General features: G+C 41.7%; 1 protein-coding gene across 1 annotated transcript; it reads right to left on the minus strand.

The window, feature by feature from the left end:
- Window positions 1-612: 612 nt before the first annotated feature.
- Window positions 613-16,875, minus strand: KRT23 (keratin 23). The gene is made up of 8 exons (XM_068979103.1): window positions 16,480-16,875; window positions 8,794-8,876; window positions 8,005-8,161; window positions 6,603-6,764; window positions 6,393-6,515; window positions 3,167-3,387; window positions 2,303-2,334; window positions 613-686 (listed from the first exon to the last, which is right to left on the minus strand). Exons 1-8 carry the CDS (start codon window positions 16,873-16,875, stop codon window positions 613-615), a joined length of 1,248 nt encoding a protein of 415 aa, XP_068835204.1.
- Window positions 16,876-20,750: the final 3,875 nt, after the last annotated feature.

Here is a 20,750-nt window from a genome sequence, read left to right on the forward strand (position 1 = left end):
GTGAGATAGAATAATTTTTGGTCATCTCATTGAGGCCTTTCTGGGCATTCCTTTCTCTATCCCTGCCCCACTCCCACTTTCCTGCTGGAAAAGTCTAGAGATCTTGGAGAGCCTTGTGAACCACATCTTGTCCCTAGTTGCACGGCTGCAGGTAACAATTCTGGCCAGTGTTTGCTGCAAACACCTTCACAGCATTAAGGTCCCTGTCACTCTTTCATGGACAATGCTCTGAGGATCCATTTTCAGGATAAAGAGGTCTTGTCAAGACAAGACTGACCTTATCTTGAGGTTTTGTCTTGCCTTATGGTATTTTTTTAAAAAAGGACATGATGCAGCTGGTGTGGAGTTTTATTGGCTATAAAACATGTACAATGATGGGAATCTGACAACTGTAGTAGTAAAGGAGAGCTTTAAGCTCATGAACTCATACTTTAATTGAAAAAGTGCAGCAATATATGAAGATTGTTATGGTGAGATTGTTACAGAGAAAAAAATTTTCTGAGTTTGTTAACTCCAAGGAAACCTCTTAGAATTCACCTGGGCAAGGACTTTCCACTGAGGGGAAATAGTTTTTACAACAGGCAGAAATTTTTATTGGCTTCACTTGTACTTTCAGATCTCATTCACTTGAGAAAGAATTATTCTTCCATTGACGCTCTCCTGTGTGATGGCCTTGATCTTTGGAGCTGCAGATTTAAAAAAAAGCAAAAAGAGGTCACTGCCATGCTCTTCCCACTATCTGAACTGTACTCCTTTCCAGGCCCCTGTTCTCAGCACCCAAAGGCTTTCTAGAATGATTGCTAAGCAATATGGTGGACTCTAATGGAGTGAAAAAAGAGCTTACCGAGAAAGATTTTCCTCCCACCTTCTAGGAAATGAGGGTATCTGACCAGTGTCACTTTCTACAGGTCAAGACCTTCACCCCAAGTGTTCCTGATACAGAATCTAGTATTTGACCACAAGTGCTGGAGGGGTCCTTTCTGCTTATATGGGCTTTTGAGCACTTGCAGCATAGATTCTACGAACGTACAGAGCCTTATACGCCATTCTGGGGACCTCATTTTAATATCTAGAGAGTATGCCATATGAAAGATCATGAGAAGCCAGGAATGTTTATCATGGTCACTGTTTTCAAAGATAAGATTTATTTGAATAAGTGGTTTGTTGATGTATCAGTACACTGATTCTAGACCAGAGGGAAGAATTGAAACCAGTAATAGAGGTCCAGGGAGAACTTCGTTACAGTCAAGGTTCTCCAAAGTAGATTGTCCACCCTCTCCAGTAATGGGTTCCCTGTCCCTGGACGTGACTAAAGAGAGGCTGAAGGACCATGTGTTGGGATCTTGCAGAGGGATGGCAATGAAGCTACTATTCTGTGATGGTTACTTGGACTCTCAGTCCCCGAACCTTTAATGCCTTAGAGCATTTTATCATAAACTAATCAGAAAGTGCCACCTGTCCCAGACTGTGACTTCTGAAACTTTTCTGTGAGATGTTAATTGTAATCGGAGAAAATAGGGTTCCCCGGTCAAAGGAATTTGGGAACACTGTGCTAAACAAAATAAATTTTGTTGTGGTTTCTTTTTTTACTTTTTCTTCCCTGCAGCAGTATTTGTTCCATCTTCAATGCTGAAACATAGCCTGATTCTTCACCAAGAGGATAGTGGTACATAGTATTCCCAGCCATACTGGGCCACACAACACATCTTTTATAATACACAGTTAAAATCTCATGGGATGCTAGTGTTCAACAGAATGTAGTTTGGGAAATTATGGGACATCATTTTTTTCTTAATTTCCTAGGAATTTGGCCAGCAGACTCCATAAGTTCAGTCACTAAGTTGTGTCTGACTCTTTGCAATCCCGTGGTCTGCAGTGTGCCAGGCTCCCCTATCCTTCATTATCTCCTAAAGTTTGTTCAGATTCATGTCCATTGAGTCCATAATTTAATAGAGAGATAATAATATCACTGATTATTTTTATCTACTTTACTGCTGGCAAAGAGCTCATATATGTATATATATGTATATATATATATATATATATATATATATATATATATATATATATATATATATATATATATATATATATATATTGTTTAGGACAATATTGAGAGCTCACTTGGTTCAGCCATATCTAATTTAAGTTGATTCAATATTCCTGGCCATTTGGCAGTAAAGTAAAAACTGAACAAAGAACATTCAGTAGTACACGAGAGTATGATTACTGAAGGATGGATAAATGTGCTGATTCATTAAAAAAAAAAAGTAGATTCAGACAATGAAAGAGTATTTTTTACCTTTGATGTTTGACTTAGATTCTTCCATTGTCCTATAAAAGTGATAAAGGCTCATTTTAGTATTAGCAACAATCATAAGAACTTCTCAAGATGAACTAACTTCCTTTGCCTGCTGGTACATTCACGGTTCTTTAATGAGGATAATTGTTTGAGTTCTGTAGTTTCAAGGTCATGAGTTCATGGGAGAACCCTTCTGGACCCAAAAGGCAGTGAGTACTGCCTCCCACTAACCCTGGGGGCTGGAGAAATCTGCTGAGTCACCTCCATCCTTTCAGCCAGCTGCAGGCTTTGCCTCCCTCGGATCCTTTCCAGGGTCTGTGTCTGAAGTGTGAACCCCCTGGGCTTTTCAGACTGTTTTGGGTTTGGTCCAATAACATTTTATTTATGTACTAAAAAAATTCTAACCCTTTCTCTTGGGTTATAGAACATATGTGCCCTTTTGTGAACAGTTATACCAAAACTACTCAGAGATTCCAGATAAAATATCTGGACATCTCAATCTCTTATTCCTGAGTCTTTTCCTGCTGTTAGAGTCCTCAATCTTTTTTTCTTTTTTGAGTGAAAATTGGGTGCATTCCCACTGGGAAACACTGTAGCCAAACTTTCTTCATTGTTTGTTTCTAGAGATATAAAATATTAAGTGACGCTGTTGACTTCAAATTGTAGTGTCCTGGGAATAACAGTTGATGAATTCACACTTCCTACTTAACAGAATACAACCTGATCTAAGTACCTATAGAAGAAATTCAGCATAAGCCTTTCTTTCTCTACACAGATGATGGCTAACAGGACCATTAAAGTACATGAATGCACATAAGAGTGGATACACTTTTCATTGTCCTTCCCTGCCAGTCTTTGCCTTACCCTCCATTCTCTCCTTCCAAGAGCTGGCGGTAGGTGGCGATTTCCTTCTCTAGGTGGGTTTTGATGCCCAGGAGGACCTTGTATTCATTGTTCTGACGCTCCAGGTCATGGCGTAGCCGTGTCAGCTCCTCCTCATAGTGGGAGATGATCCGTTGCATGTCCTGCAGCTGGCAGGAGTACCGAGACTGGGTCTCTGATAACATGTTTTCTAAAGCAGATTTCTGAAAGAGGAATGAAATTTCTTTCATCTACTGACTGATGGCTTGATTTAATAGCCTGCTGAGTTGGGCTTCCCTGGTGGCACAGTGGTAAAGAATTCACCTCCCAGTGCAGGAGACTCAAAAGATGTGGGTTTGGTCTCTGGGTGGAGACTATCCCCTGGAAGAGGAAATGGCAACCCACTCCAGTATTCTTGCCTGAAAAATTCCATGGACAGAGGAGCCTGGCGGGCTACAGTCCATGGGCTCACAAAGAGCTGGACATAACTGAGCACGTGTGCTTGCTGAATAGTGAGAATATACCAACTCCTCTGCTGGGTGTCTTGGTGGAGTTGGGGATGAGTGAGGAGGAGCAGGCTGACTTTTAGGTTTGGAGCCAGGCAATGAGAAGTCAGGACTTTCTGAATCTCATTTTTCTAGGCATAAAGCCTTTGCATCAGGGAGTTCTATGCAACTTAGCTGCACTCCTGTCGTATTTATTGTTGATGTAGCTTGTTTGGGAGTGAATATACCCCACCTTGCCCTGATCTGTTCCTTACCTACTTCTGCTTATATTTTGTTTTAGGCCAGACTGAAAGCTCCTAGAAGGAAATAGTAGCCAGGACTGCTATCTTTTTGGATCTTCAGAGAAGGGTCTCAAGTAATGGTGCCAGATAAAACAGAGGGCACCTGATTAAGTATGAATTTCAGATGAGCAATCAGTAATTTTCTTTTAGTATAAATGTGTGCCAAATGTTCCCCCAAATATTGCACAAGAACTTATACTAAAAAAAAAAATACCAACACACTTGTTCATCTGAAATTCAAATCTCACTGCATGTCTTCCATTTTAATTTGGTGACTCTGGTAACACATTGTCATTTTTGAGGAAATTCTGAAAGCTGCAAAATGAAGGAAGCAGAGAACCAAGTTCAAGTCCCTGTTCTGTTTGGATTTACTACCTTCTTTTCTAGCGCACATAACTTTAATCTTAAAGAGACATTCATAGCTAATAAAGCATCCTGCACTTCAGGGCTGCTAACGTCCAGGGGGCCCTTCATGCTGCTTGGCTATTACCCCACATGTCTCTGGTCTCGTCACTTTCTTGTTCTCCCAAAGGGATATTTTGTTCCTTCTTCTCTGTCTGCAAACCCCTCTTCTCCCTGTCCTTTCTCTTAGCCCATGAACTTGCTTCCTCTGTTGCCGAGGATATGAAAGCCCTCAGGGGAGGGCTCCCATCAGCTCTGCCAGCTTCCACCCACAGACATGAGTCTGTATCGACACTCATTCCCCTCCTGTTATGAGGGGAATAACCGTCCCTGTCTGTGCCACGGTAATTTCAGCAATTACCCCCTGTCTTGCAACATGAATGCTTTCCTCTCTCCTAGATTATTCCCACCAGCTTTCAAACAGAATTTCTTCCACCTTAAAATTTGTTCTCTCGAGCCCATAACTACCTTCAGCAAGCAGCCAATTTCTCTCCTCGCCTTTGCTTACCGCAGAGCTCCTCAAAGAGTTCTCTATACCCTCTGTTTCAAATTCCCCTTGACTTCCCTCTAAGGGTCAAGGGGAATCTGGTGCCACTGTTAACCCTAGGGCCTCCTCTTCTCTCCTTTCTTCTTCCTTCTGTTGACTCACTGCGTCCGTGTTGGCTTCTCGGCTGTTCCTCCAACCTGTCTGGCACACCCGTGCCTCACAGCTTGTGCACTTGCTATTCCCTCCACCTGGAACTCCCTCCCCATAGCCATGTAATGCATCTTTGTATCACTCTGAGGGTGTTTCTCAACTCTCACCTTAACAGTAAAGCCTCTCCCAACCACCTGGCTTTAAAATGACAGCTCTTCTCCTGGAAAGCCTAACCTCTCCCTCATGTTTCATTTCTTTGCAGCATTTTCTGGTATGTTATTTATTTTGATGATTTGTGCCTTTATTGTCTATCATCTACAGTAGTATCCAAACTCCTTTATTATCAAATCCTCACTTAGAATAGTGACAGGTAGTAGAAGGCATGAAACTAGATATAAGTGTCGAGCTGACCTTGCAGGGTTGTTGTGAAATATCTAATGCTAAAATGTTCTGAAAGCTACAGAACTATTTAGATAATTTTAAAATATAGTAATTAATTTGTGTTTGAATAATATAAAATACTGTAATTATTTCTGTGTTCGTTATCATCACCTTGACAGTGTACATTTTAAATCTCTGTCCATCATCACTGATTCTTAAAATGTAACAGTAATTTACCAGGTGCACCTGCAACAAAATGAACTAATTATTTCTCCTCAAGACTGACAGCAGAGTAGCACTGGGGAATGGTAGTGATGAGTGATTAGAAGATTCAGATAGGCTAAGAAGGAAATTCAATGATAGATTTTATTTAATGAATTTTAAGTACTTATAACACTCCTAAAAGCATTTTTACTGAAAACCATGATGATCAAAGAAATGACTTAGACACAAGAACTTACTGTTCACTGGGCATAAGACTGTTCACTGTATAAGACGCACACACAATAACAGAGCAGCGCTTTGGAGCCAGCCAAGCCTGGATTTGCCACTTACTCACGTTGGCACCAGAATTTCTCTTTCTTGGAACTGGGAGGGGGCAGCATGGTTGTAAGGGGGAGAGCATTGATAGGGGTTTTGAGGGTATAGAACTGCCCACCCCACCCCACGCCCACCCCAAACCACCATGTGGCTTCACCACTGACCGCTTATTAACTGTGTAACCCTGGTCAATTCACTTAACTGTTTGGGGCTTTGGTTCCCTTATCTCCAAAATGGGGACACCAGGCCTATCTGGAAAGGTTAATGTGAGGATTGATGACATTGACTATAATGAATGTGGCACAACACGGACACCTCAATAAATGAGAGCTCTTATCATCCTCATTGTGGACAGTTTGGTTGGAAAGTGGGAGTTTGGATGGAGAAGTGCCCCAAGGGAGTTGGAGAGACAGGCCCCGGAGAGAAGAAGGTTTTGCGGAGGAGGTGGTAACTGACCTAAGATTTTTCCAGCTCAGACTCACCTTGCTGCACTGTGTCTGCAGGTCAATCTCCAGGGCCTGGAAAGTGCGCTTCAGTTCATGAAGGTCACTTTGGCTGCTCTGCACACCTGATGGACTGGCTGCTTCCTGGGCCACGGCTGCTGACTGTGAGACCAAGAAAAGAAGAGAGGCATTGGCATTGGGGCCACTTGTAAGTGGAAACTTTGGGAAGTTTGGGGATCTTTCTTTTACCTGCTCTTTATACCAAGTGTCCAAGTCTTGATGCTTCTTTTTAATTATAGACTCATATTCCTGCCTCATATCCTCCAGGACCTTAATCAGATCTTCTCCCGGGGTTGTATCCACCTTCACGTTGACCTTGAAGTCATTCGGCAAACGGTGTTCCTCCACTTCCTGTTTAACCACGGAGAGAGAAAATGAATCAGTTTTGACAATCAGAAGGCCAGAAGTATGTTGATGGGCAGCAGTACACAGATCTTTTAAAAATTCAGCTTATGTGTTTGCCACTCTTCCATTGGCTTGGTTTGGTTTCTCAGTTATTGTTTGTTGATGACAAAACATATGCTTTTTTTCCTCATATATATATATATATAATTTTTTTTTTTACCATACCATACTGCATGTGGGATCTTAATTCCCTGAACAGGGATTGAACCCAGGGCCCCTGCAGTGAAAGAAGTGAGGAGTTTTAGTCAATGGACTTGCAGGGAAGCCCCTCTCTTATAGTTTTATGAAGTAAAGGATGGCACTAGACAGGTAATCAAATGGCCCCTGTGATTACTGACTTAATCCCTGGTTGAAAACATTTTACACGGAATTTTGCTTACATAAAGTACTCGTCAACAAGTGTTCATGAGTAAAATGATGACACAATGAAACACTTGAACATTTCAGGTTATTGGCCAAAGCTTTGGGGAAGCAGTTCAGTAACTCAAAGCCAAATGGTGTAGAGACTTTCAAAATCTTGTCAGTGTATTATGACTCTGTAGGGATGATGCCCATGAGGTATCATGAAACCAAGAAACTACAGGAAAGGTTTAATTAACAACCATGTCTAACCAGGTGTACAGAAGGTGAGGTTCTTTGATAAGCAGTTCTGTTTGCCTAAAATGGGGATTGTTTTTCTATCTTTTCATCAGAGTCTCAGGGATTTTAGATGGATGCTAACTTTTAAAGTCAGTTAAATGCTCTTGGCAATTGAGACTCAATTTTTGCCAATAGTTGTATCAAATATATAGGAACTGTGAGTTACGATAGAATATAACTATATTGAATATAATCTGGATCCATGGGAGTCTATTCTGTTGTTCTCCAACTTGCTACACATTGGGTTAATGACAGAAGTTCGATCCTACACATTTATTTTTCTCGCATCATATTAATAAACAGGTCTAGATAAACATCGTATATTAACAAAATTGTTGACTGATGTCATAGTTAATTGGAATTGTGTTTTAGCTGTTGTATTTGACACCAGGGTAAATGACTGTGAACATGGAAAAATTAGATATGTATGTGGTTCCTTATGAATATTTAGGTTGAAGACAATAGAGCTGGCATTCAGGTGGTGATTTCACCTGAAATGTGTGGACTAAGAGCTGTACTGGTTACCTGGAGATCCTGGGAGTCCTACCTGCTCATGACGCTTCTTCATGAGGATGAGCTCTTTCCTCATCCCCTCAACCTCCTGTTCTAGGTCTGTGGTGACAATGGTCAGATCATCCAAGGTCTTTCGGAGACCTTCAACTTCAATTTCTAAGTCTTTCTTGAAGGAGTGTTCATGTTCATACCTTTGGTTAGAAGGAAGAGAACAGAACACTTATTATTGGAAGGATTCACCTTAGTTTTAGGCTGAATTTCTTACTTTTTACATTTCATGCAGGTTTTTCTATGATGGTGATCCAATATTATTTTTTCTTTAGAGAGAATGGCATAATAAACAGCCATATATCTGTCACTTAGATTTAGCAGCTGTTAACATTTTGTCATATTCATTTGGTCTATATTCTATCTTGTATTTTAAAGTAATTTATAGACATTATGTCCTTTCAACCCCTAAATACTTCAGAATGTATCTTTTAAGAAAAGAGAGTTTTCTAAATAAGCATAGTAACATTATCACCCCTAAAAATCAATAATAAGTTTTTAATATCATCTAAGTGTTTGTATTCAAATTTCCCCATACCAAAAAGTGTATTTTATATCTGGTTTGTGTATTAAATATCGTCTGGACCCTAGTGACTGAAGCAACTTAGCAGCAGCAGCAGCATGCCTTTTCATTATAGCTTAGTAAGATTTTACACGTGGGTGATGGTGAGGTACGTTTTCTTTCTGCAAAACAGAAACAAGAACAATTCCCAAAACCAAACCAATCCCCACCCCCTCGCCCCACCCACCGCAACACTGTGAAGAAGGAACTTACTTAAGGCTGAAGTCATCCATTGCCATCCTGGCGTTGTCAATGAGAAGGATGATCTGAGCATTGTTTACCTTGCCATCTGCTATCTGTAAAGCACACACCAAGAGTCACTTCAGTTGCATGCAAATCCACAGGACAGCTGCATTTCTGCCCAGTTCCTGATAATCTGACTTATCAGCAGATAAGGCTTTATTTTCTAGCAGTGGAATAATGAGCAGTCAAGTCAATTAATATTTATTGAGCACTTACTAAGTGCAAAGCACAAGAGTGGTTTTGTAGTAAGGGTATGGTCTGCAGTCACTTTCACTGTCTTTTTTTATATTGGGTTTTGATAGGATTGATGCAACTGCCCAAAGAATGATATAGGCGGGGGAAGGAGAGTAATTGTGGAAAATGCCTTTTAACTATCTTGTAAGATCCACACAAAGTGAAAGTGAAAGTCGCTCAGTTGTGCCTGACTGGGGATTTTCCGACTTGTTTTTGTTTTGTCCGACTTGTTTTTCGACAAGGCTATGGTTTTTCCAGTAGTCATGTATGGATGTGAGAGTTGGACTATAAAGATAAGCTGAGCACCAAAGAATTGATGCTTTTGAACTGTGGTGTTAGAGAAGACTCTTGAGAGTCCCTTGGACTGCAAGGAGATCCAACCAGTCCATTCTGAAGGAAATCAGTCCTAAATATTCATTGGAAGGACTGATGTCGAAGCTGAAACTCCAATACTTTGGCCACCTGATGCAAAGAGCTGGCTCATTTGAAATAAGACCCTGATGCAGGGAAAGATTGAAGGCAGGAGGAGAAGGGGACAACAGAGGGAGAGACGGTTGGATGGCATCACTGACTCAATGGACATGAGTTTGAGCAAGCTCTGGGAGTTGGTGATGGCCAGGGAAGCCTGGTGTGCTACAGTCCATGGGGTCGCAAAGAGTCAGACACAACTAAGTGAATGAACTGAACTAAGCATAATTAGTTTTTGCCCTAAATGACCATAGCCATACACATGACTTATAGGTATGTATATGTGTTTGTAAATTATTCAGTTGTAGCTATTAAAATATTAACTGAAAGGGGAGAAGGATGAGTTGGGAATTTGGGATTAACAGATACAGACTGCTATATATTAAATAAATAACAAAGAGCAACGTTTTGCATGGGCTTCCCTGGTGGGTTAGATGGTAAAGAATCTGCCTGCAATGCAGGAGACACAAGTTTGATTCCTGGGCCAGGAAGATCCTGTGGAGACAGGAGTGGCAACCCACTCCAGTGTTCTTGCCTAGAGAATTCTATGGACAGAGGAGTCTGGTGGGCTACAATCCATGTATCACAAAGGTCAGACATGATTGAGCAACTATGTCACACACACACACATGCACCCACACACACACACTGTATAGCATAGGGAACTATATTCAATTTCTTGTAATAACTTATAATGGAAAAAAATCTGAAAAAGGATGTATATATATATATATATATATAGATACATATATATATAAAACTGAATCATTGTGCTGTACACTTGAAACACTGTATATCAGCTATACTTAATTAAAAAAAACAAAAATTAAAACTATTAACTGAAATAATTCTCTACCATAAATTAAGTAGATTAATAAACTTCATGTTAAAACTTTAACTTTGTAACTGCCTCTAATTAAAGACTTTCACTGCTGCTGCTGCTGCTAAGTCGCTTCAGTCGTGTCCGACTCTGTGCGACCCACAGACGGCAGCCCACCAGGCTCCTCCATCCCTGGGATTCTCCAGGCAAGAACACTGGAGTGCGTTGCCATTTCCTTCTCCAATGCATGAAAGTGAAAAGTGAAAGTGAGGTTACTCAGTCGTGTCCGACTCTTCGCGACCCCATGGACTGTAGCCTACCAGGTTTTTCCATCCATGGGATTTTCCAGGCAAGAGTACTGGAGTGGGATGCCATTGCCTTCGCTAGATGTGTATATATTTTTTATTTAAAAAGAGAATTATTGTTGAAGTATCCACCTGAGAAATTGAGTATATATATGTTTGATTTGTGAATACTTCTAGGTAGTTGTAATCAGAGAAATACACATATCAGAGAAATAATATATGACACTCAATTTTAATGCATGTCATTGTCTTGGGGAAAATTGGATGGAATATATCTCAATGTCAAAAGTATACTACTTTTGTACCAAGCATTGCGCTGAACTGGGAACCAGCAGATTTTCCTGTTACTGAACATTGGTGTGAACTTGGGTCAGTTACCCAACTCTGCGGACTTCAGTTCCATCAACGCTCTTTACAAATAAGGAGCTTGTACTGAAAACACGTGACCTTAGGGGTCCTAGCTCCAAACTTCTGTAACTTACTTGGGGCCAAAGAATCTGTGACATTCCCATCGTATTTATGCAGATAGTTGCTTTAATTAGAGAGGATTTTCTTAGGACGAACTTATACTTCGACACAAAGACACCTTTCAAAAATCTGGCCCTGTTCAAAGTTCCACTGATTACTTGGAATTTTGTGTCATGAATACACAACAGCAGGATTCAGAGGTGTTCAGAACACTGGGTCTGGAACTCCCAGAGCAGGGCCTGGGGTCCTGCTCCAGCACCTACCTCCTGAGTGAGCTCTGCCAAGTCTTGGCTTCTTCATACATAAAATGGCAATAATAACAACCACAGAGTTATGAGAATTAGATTAGAAGAGATAAAATAAAATAATGCAAAATAGCATTTCTGGGCACAGTCTAGACACTCTGAAAACAATCGGTTGAAGCTAAATTAGTTCAGAAAAATGTAAAGAAATTTTAATTTTGTTTTAAAAAAGCTAGCACTTTTGTAATTAGAGCCAGTGTCTGCACTGGATAAATCCTAGGGTTTGAATGTTGAGATGCATTGTCTACTTTGCTGTTCATGATGGGAGATAACCAGACTGGCTGCCCATGCCCAACTCAGTTCCCTTAGTGGATTCCAAATGGTATCATGACGACTTCCATACGTCTGAGAAGGGATTCTGTAGATATTTCCTTGTCTTTCCTCTACAGTGCTGCATAGGGATTTCTTACCAGTGCTTTCCCCTCCAGGCTGTTTAGTCTTTGCATGATCTAAACTCATGGGAGATGAAAAGTAACTCCATCCAAAATGGCCTGGGGATCCCTGCAGTTAGCCTCAGCTGTTCCCTGAGGTTTTGCTTGACATTCAAAGAAACCATGCCCTGTACTCTCCATGAAATCAGAAAATAAAACATACCACCTGTGTTGGAAACACCACAGTTTTCCAATGAAGTACCTTATGTATAATGTACTTTTAATTGGAAGACCATGGAGTAATCATTAAGAATATCACTTTCATATGGAATGGATAAACAATATACTGTGCTATACAGAATGTATAGTGCGTGGAACTATATCCAATATTCTGTGATAAACCATAATGGAAAAGAATATTAAAAAAAAGAAGTCGCCTCAGTCATGTCCAACTCTTTGTGACCCCATGGACTGTAGCCCACCAGGCTCCCCTGTCTATGGGATTCTCCAAGCAAGAACACTGGAGTGGGTTGCCATACCCTCCTCCAGAGTATCTTCCCAACCCAGGGATCAAACCCACATCTCTAACGTCTCCTGCACTGGCAGTCGGGTTCTTTACCACTAGCACCACCTCGGATATCTATACATCTACATAAAGATATATACAAAACTGATCTACTTTGCTGCACAGGAGAAATTAACACAACATTGTAAATCAACTCTATTTCAATTAAAAAATAATGTCACTCTCTCTATACTGATACAGATATTAAGTTTGAGACAAAGGTGAATTTATTTCACAGAAGTGTACTGATGTTGCTTTGTTAGTTGTGACAAATGTGCCATGGTGATGGAAGATTTTAGTGATGAGGGGAGCTGGGTGACTTATGGAAAGTTTCTGTACCATGTAAATCTAAAAATACTCCACATGAAAAGTTTATTTAAAATAATAAGAAGGATGCAAAACAGTGTGTACTTAAAAAAATCATCTGTGAACTTATTTGGTTTTTCTGAATTAAATTGGTAATTTATCCATGGCAAAACCCACATCAAAAGTCTGATTTCCCCAGGTAGCATTCTTATAGTACATGAGTTGATATAGAAGAAATTCAAAAACCGAAACTATTTCTTCCTCGTTGGGTTACCTGATACAATATTATGATACAACCACTATTACTGAGCCATCCATCACAGTAGTGAATGAACAAGAATGGGTTGAGAAATAATATATGAGGCATAGGTATTGCATTGTGTTGTAATTAATCACTTGGATTCTCTCCAAGGACCTGAGTTCATTCTTTTAAAATAATCTGGTTTGTGTATTAGTGTAGCATCGTTGCTTCAGGGTGTGTAATCTACTAGGGAGAGGAGAACAGAACTTGTGACTGTAAACCAATGAGCCAAATACAGTACTATTGAGAGCCATTCTGCACCTTAATATTTGTGTGACAATGTCCAACTCTGTGTTTCAAAGATTTTAGTGATGAGGGGAGCTGGGTGATTTATGGAAAGTTTCTGTACCATGTAAATCTAAAAATGCTCCACATGAAAAGTTTATTTAAAATAATAAGCAGGATGCAAAACAAAAACCCGCATCAAAAGTCTGACTTCCCCAGGACTTATTTGGTTTTTCTGAATTAAATTGATAATTTATCCATGGCAAAACCCACAGCAAAAGTCTGATTTCCCCAGGTAGCATTCTTATAGTACATGAGTTGATATAGAAGAAATTTAAATAATTTTCTTTTCTTTCTTTCTTTTTCTTTTTGGCCATTAAGTTTGTGGGATCTTAGTTTCCTGACCTGGGATTGAACCCAGGCCCACAGCAGTGAAAGCATCAAGTTCTAACCACTAATACCAGAGAATTCCTGAAATATTTTCTTACAGACTTCTGGAGTAACATTTAACATCCTTAACGTGAAGGTGTTGTTCAATCACTAAGTCATGTCTGTGACCCCATGGACTGCAGCACGCCAGGCTCTCCTGTCCATTTTCTCCTGGAGTTTGCTCAGATTCATGTCCATTGAGTTGGTGATACTAAGTGGGGGTGGGAGAGAGCTGTATCTACTCAGAACACTTCATGAGTCTTGAAAGGCCCAGGAAGGGGTAAGTCCCGGGCATGGTGGGACTTCTTTGGGCCTCTGTTTTGTCACCTATAAACAGTGGAGGTCTGATAGACCATTTGAACTTCAAATAGCTGTTTTCTTCAAACACAGAGAAAAACAACTGAAGTAAGAAATACAGAAATGAATATAATTTGAAGCTGAAGGAGCTTCCCATTTAGTGTCAGAACCAAGAACCTGGGGCTTCCTGGAGGGTGGGCCAGCCACCCACTCCTTGTAATTGTCCCCACTCGCTTTTCTCAATTCTGTTCCAAAGAATTTAGGCACCCACTTGGCCTCAGTCTCCTCGTCCATAGATTGGGGATAAAAACACCTGCTTCACAGAATGAGATAATGGGTATGAAATACGTGTTGTATGATTAAGAGTGCAAATGGGATGCACTATCTTTATTAACAAATAGCATCATTTTTGATGAGGCAGACTGGCCAGCACCAGGCTATGTGGAAATTACAAGGCCATTAGAAGCAGACCTAGGTTAGAATCCCAGCTCTAGCTCTTCCTGGTGGCTTTGGATGGCTGCTTCACTTCTCTGAGCTTCAGTTTCTTTCCAGGGTTGTAGTGAGAAATAAATCAGATGATACAGAATGTTTCCATCATTGCAGAAAGCTCTTGGACCATGCTGATGAGTATATTCAGTACCTGACATGATGCCTGGCATATAATAATCGCTCAATAAATTTTTCCGTCCCCTTTCCTCCATCTTTCTGCTGTCAGCTGATGCATTATTTGACCAGGTCTAACCTCACGTTTCTTTTGGGAGTTATGTTCTTAGCTTCCCATTTGCAAAAAACTTCTGTTCTCTCCATTCTAAAACCAAAGCAACTTTATTAATAAAAACAGTATGGTAATGTTTGTTGAGTCACCTTATTTTTTTGGTAAAGACAACCATGTACTATATAGTTAAGACAATTACACAGTCAGCTATTAGGTTGATTATTCAATAATTAGGGTTCATTATAAGGAAAGATTTCTATTATCTTGATTCAAGCAGGGACGACTGAGTGTTGAGAAATAGTATCATAAAAATGTTGGAAACCCGTGATGCTCTTTCTAGGATAGGTTCAATCATGATCTTACAGGAAATTTTCTGGGATTACTTTACTTAAGAGAATTTCCATAGCTTTAAAATATAACCTAGATGACTGGATTCCCTGTACTTCTAGCCAATGTTATGAAACATCCCAGAAGGTATAATGGTGTGCAGCCCACTCCTGTATTCTTGCCTAGAAAATCCCATGGGCAGAGGAGCCTGGTGGACTACAGTCATAGGGTCAAAAAGAGTTGGATGCTACTGAGTGACTGAGCAGAAGGTATAAAGTTAGGCTTTTAAATGTTTGGTTGAAAAGCTATTCATATTTTGAAGACGTCTCCATAATCCATCCTAACTCTAAGATTCTAAAAATCAGACCCATTTTTATTATTTTTTTCCCTAGCAATAGGCCATTTTCAGAACTGTGAGTGGCTAGAATTCAGAACTTCTGGAAGTCCCCAAGAGGAAGCATCCAGGGAAATCACAAAGATGTATCTGCTAGTGGAGTGACAGCTTTTACATGTGATCTCCAGGACAGTACAACTCAGCCTTTCTTTGGTGGGTAATCACACTGTTGTCAGGACTTGGAGGTGGAGCAGAGCTGATGTAACGAGACGTAAATGCTCTCTTGTGCCTTGTGCACTGAGCATGAGGAATGAAGACCAGCCCTGATCATTACGATTATGTTATCAGATTGTAAGTGGTACCGGACAGCACCTGCCTTCCTTCCATGCTTTCTATATAATTCATGTACAGAAGATTAAATATACAAAACAGACTTTCCTGACTCCATATTTAAGGTATGATAAGAAAATGTCCTTGGGCTTCCCAGGTGACACTGGTGCTAAAGAACCCACCTGCCCATGCAAGAGACATAAGAGACGAGGCTTTGATCCCTGCTTGGGAAGATGCCCTGGAGAAGGAATGGCAAACCGTCCCAGTACTTTTGCCTAGAGAATCTCATGGACAGAGGAGTCCAGTGGGCTACAGTCCACAGGGTCACAAAGAGTTGGACATGACTGAAGCGACTCAACATGCACAAGAAAATATCCTTGGGTTTCCCTGGTGGCTTAGTGGTAAAGAATCTGCTTGCCAGTGCAGGAGACACGGGTTCGATCCCTGTTCCAGGAAGATCCCACATGCCATCTAAGCCTGTCACAACGGTTGAGCCTGTGTTCTGGAGCCTGGGAACTGCAACCACTGAAGCCTGCATGGCCTAGAGCTCATGCTCACCAACAAGAGGAGCGCCCGTGCCACAGCGAGAGAGAAGCCCCCACTCTCCACAGCTAGAGAGAAGCCCAGAACTTCATCAACAAAGACCCAGCACAGCAATAAATAGGTAAATGAAAAAACTCTTTACCATCTGAGCCACTAGGGAAAAGAAAGAAAATATCCTTGAATACTTTTGTTCATGATTTTTTTTAAGCTCTTTTTGTCATTTTCCAGGAAATTATCTTTTCTACTGATTTCTTCTCTCATGGGTCTCTTGGAAAGGCAGTCCCCTCTTGAGTTGCAGGGTTACCCAGGATCTTACCTGCTCCTGCAGGTGGCTGATGCTTTCCTCGTATTGGGAGTAGTCTTGCTTATTGCCTGAATCTCTTTGCTGATGCCACTTCAGGATGCAGCTTTCTAGTTTCACGTTGGCCTCCTCCAGGGCGTGCACCTTTTCCAGGTAGGTGGCCAGGCGGTCATTAAGGTTCTGCATCATCTCCTTCCCATTTCCGCCTAGGAGGGAGCTGCCTCTTCCAGACCTCCAAGACCCTTCAGGGAGGGGACAGCTCGGTGAGGAGGAGGAAAGTGAGACGCGGACACCCCCCGCACCACCATGGACACTCGGAGCCCGGGGAAAGCTCCCCGGCCGGCCCCAGCCGCCTCCTGTGGCATAGAGGGAACCTGAGCGGTTCTGGCTGAAGCTCTGGTTGGAATTCATGGTTCCATCTGTGTCTGGGGCAGGACTGGGCACTGGTCCACTCCCTGGCACCACAAAATTGAGCCGCCCCAGACTGCCCCAGATGGCTTTATGCCCTTTGCTGTGGGAGTTCCCTCTTCTGACAGCTGTACCGACAAGATCCTATCATTGTGCAACACGTGTTTCCTCTTGGTCAATCCCAAAGCGCCCCCGGGCCTTCACACACTGGCTGTTGTTTAGAGTCACATCGATATACCAGGTTGCTTTTCCCTTCCAGTGTTAACCTGGAGGTGTGGCCCATGGCCTTAGGTGGGTATTAGTCTCAGGTGTCTTTCTAGTCTTTTTTCCATTGTCCGTTTATCTGGAAAAGGTCTGATTAAAGTCCACAGAAAGGTGATTTGGGGTGGCATAGATTTCCTTTGAAAAAGTAGACATTAAACACACAAACACACACCTGCCCCTACCCAGCCCCCAGATAAACACATCCCAGCCCTAAAGCAAGGATGGGAGGGACTTGCGATGCAAGAGCCAGATCAGGACAGAATCTCAGGTCCTGGAATGAAAATACTTGTGCAGAGGAAATGGAGACAGTTCTGAATATCTGATCCTCGGTCGCAGCCGCTGTTGGATGGAAAGTAATTTCAAAGGAATCATTCTTAAGAACAAACCCACAATTATAATTAATTAATGAATGACCAAATCTTCCACTTCCAGGCTGCCTTTCATCCCAGCACACCTCAAAACCAAACAACCCCAGCCTGTGCCCAGGACTCTCATTGGCCCCTGGGAGGCAGATAGCCTTTGTTAAGTGGCCAGCAGCCCTGGTCCCGCTGAGCCCTGGAAAGGCTCAGTGCTGTGCATCTATGCTCTGTGGAGGGAACAGAGGGAAACAGGAAGTGTGCCATGGGCTGTTGAACACGCTTGATGAATCTTATGCTTTGGCTGCCAAGGTAAATGTTAGGAATGAATAAAGAAATAGTCTGGGGCGGAGAGCCACGTGCTGCTTACTGGCAACTAGCTTTAAAGGAGACTTGAGAATAAATGGCAGCATCTTGAAGGGACAGAAGTGTTCCTTAGTCCAAGCCACTGATTTTACAGATGAGGAAAACTGAGGCCCGTGGGGTGGGGTGGGCAGGATGGCAGAGGGACAGATTGTGGGTTAGTGACAAAGCCAGGGTGTGGCTCCTTCTGCCACATAGCGTGGTTATCATTGAGCTGAATCTTGATGGAGCCCTGGATCACACTTCTCTTTCATAATGGTGATAATGGGACTTCCCAGTTTACAAAGCCCTTTGATATTCTGTATTTAATCCACATAGCCAGGGATGTGGCCAGGGAAGAGTTATTGTTCCCGTTTTCCTCCTAGAGGTGAAAGATGGGGAGTTGATTTGCGTGTAATGGAAATCAACACAGGAATTTGTGGTTGTTTGGCCTTGGTCTCTGCTGTTTCCTCTGCCTGCAAAACCACTGCTTGTGCTGCCTAGGCCTGCTCGCCTGCCTTCCAGATGTAGTTCAAGGGTTACTGCTTTCATTGCAATTGTTGTCTGATTTTCTTGCATGAGTTGTGTGCTCCTTCTTTGAGGAAAATGCCTTTTCTAGATCCCAAGATCTTCCAGAGGAGCAGACAGCGTGGTATCCGCACCCCAGAGCAGAAGGATGGGACCTGGGAACCCCCCACCCTGAGCTGGGTCCAGCCACCACCCAGGCCTAAGTTCACCCCTATTCCTTCACTCACCACATTGTATTGCATTTGTTACACTCCTTGGGGACTACAGGTTTCTTGAAAACAAGGATTATGTCTTTCATCTTTAAAGCATCAAAGTCTGGCTTATAGGTGTTTCATAAACATTGCATGTTAACTCAATAGTGAAACTTTAAGAGTCAGGATTTTAACTCAGGTCCTCTGATGGTGTCACCTCCTGCCTCTTTTAGGAGTGTGAGTTGTAAAATCAGAGAGTAAGAAAAAGCCTCTGCTAGCCGTCAACCAGCTAGCTACAAAAGCAAAATCATTCCTAATTAAAATAAAATCAACTAAAGCACACTAGCTCAGCTTGTCTGCCCTGGCAACAAAACCTTGCAAAAAGTGCTCTGGACTTCCTCATCTCACTGTGTGCAAGATGGAAAAACTTCGTCAAGACTTACAGGGAGTGCCCTTTGCAAGAGTTCTGCAGTCACTTACATCTCTAAACATGAGAGAAAGACAGAAGGGAGAGATGATGAACATAGAGCGAATGAGGGAAAAATAGAGACTTGTTCAGACATGTGGTGGCAAGCTGTGTTCTGACGGATGTGGATGGTTCTGGATCATTTGTGGGGCTCAGGTTTGTGTTCTCATGGACCCAGGTTCACATCCAGCTGTAGGATGCACTAGGGCCAAGCTGCGCTCCGATTCCCTAAAGTCTGTCACAATTATCTACAATGGAATTGATCGTTACCTGCTCATTTCAGGTGTGTATCACTGGCAATGACTTCTTAGCCCCGTGAATCTAGCACATTTTACAGCAGTATATGGGGTTTGGATTTAAAAGAGTTAACCTCGAGCAAAGGATTTCTGGTGTTGGAGCAGGGCCAGAGGAGGGAAAATCTGATGGTGAGATTTGAGAGGACTTGGTCAAAGTCATTTCTTCTAGGAGCATCATATGATGATTTTCCTTGTAGCCCCTGATGTGTGGAGTTCCACTGGATTTTAGAAACATTTCAGATCCTCTCCATCTGTGCACATCGCTAGACATATGGACGGCTAGAATAATTTTAGAAAAATAACTTCATATGGTTTATTTTGATTTAGAAGAATTAGGTTAATTAAAAAAACAGCTGACAAGAAACTAAAGTGAATTCACTTTAGTTACAAGTTTTCTATAGGGTTTTAAAACTGTCATACTCTTCTTTTAATTGATGACTTTTAAGGAGAGTGAAATAATATGTGGTAAGTGCCAATGCATGTGGAATCACAGAGCTAAAAAAGGGCCAACAAGTAGTCATTTGGTGCAGATCTTTGCTTTTAGTAGGTCGACCTCAAATTTCTGAGCTTATTTTTAAACTATTTTTTAAAGAACTCAGGGGATAAAAGGCTCAGTTGCGCTCTCAATACATGTCCTACATTTACTCATCCTTTTGGCCACTAAGGACTTCCCTCGTGGCTCAGGCGGTAAAGTGTTTGCCTACAATGCAGGAGACCCGGGTTTGATCTCTGGGTTGGGAAGATCCTCTGGAGAAGGAAATGGCAACCCACTTCAGTACTCTTGCCTGGAAACTCCCATGGATGGAGTGTGGTAGGCTACAGTCCATGGGGTCACAAAGAGTCGGACACGACTGAGCGACTTCACTTGGTCACTTAGTCTTTCACCTGTAAAAGGGTTTCATGAATTTTTTGGGGGAGGGGTATTTCTATGGAGTTCAAATTGTTTAACATCTAAATTATTCTTCTTTGTATGACTTCCCAGGTAAAAGGCTTGTAATTTTCATATTAGGTTCATCTTTCTAATAACCTGAAATGTTGTCTTAAAAGGGAATGGATATTTTTCAGGAGAGGTTGGTGGTGAGTGGATGAATGGGATTGCCCGTGGGTGTATCAGGGATCAGAAGAGAGCCCTGTCAATAGTTAGCTGTCATTAACTGGGAGCAGTGTGTCCGTGCCTTTAAAAGATAGCCATTCATCACTGAAGCATTCCCTTGGCATGCTCTTCTTTATAGCGAGAGAAGAATGGTCAAAACAATCCCCAAACAGATCTTTACTATGCATCACATTTCAGAACAGATGAGTGGCAGATCTTCAGGCAAAATTGCTATGTCATTATCCTATGATTTAGAGGGTTACATAAAAAAGATAAAACACTTATAGAAATAAAACATAGCTTCCACAGTGATGCCAGAGCAGGGATTCTGTAAGTGCCTAA

This window comes from Capricornis sumatraensis, chromosome 8 (assembly GCF_032405125.1).
Source record: "Capricornis sumatraensis isolate serow.1 chromosome 8, serow.2, whole genome shotgun sequence".
In the NCBI taxonomy this organism is placed as follows: domain Eukaryota; kingdom Metazoa; phylum Chordata; class Mammalia; order Artiodactyla; family Bovidae; genus Capricornis; species Capricornis sumatraensis.

Bases quoted from the DNA above. Each gene is read 5' to 3' on its own strand.
- KRT23 (XM_068979103.1), bottom strand. From the start codon at position 16,875: ATGAATTCCAACCAGAGCTTCAGCCAGAACCGCTCAGGTTCCCTCTAT. The intron at 8,877-16,479 runs GTAAGATCCTGG...TGTGCTTTACAG, and splicing joins TCAGCCACCTGCAGGAGCAG to ATAGCAGATGGCAAGGTAAA. The intron at 6,516-6,602 runs GTAAAAGAAAGA...TTGGTCTCACAG, and splicing joins ACACTTGGTATAAAGAGCAG to TCAGCAGCCGTGGCCCAGGA.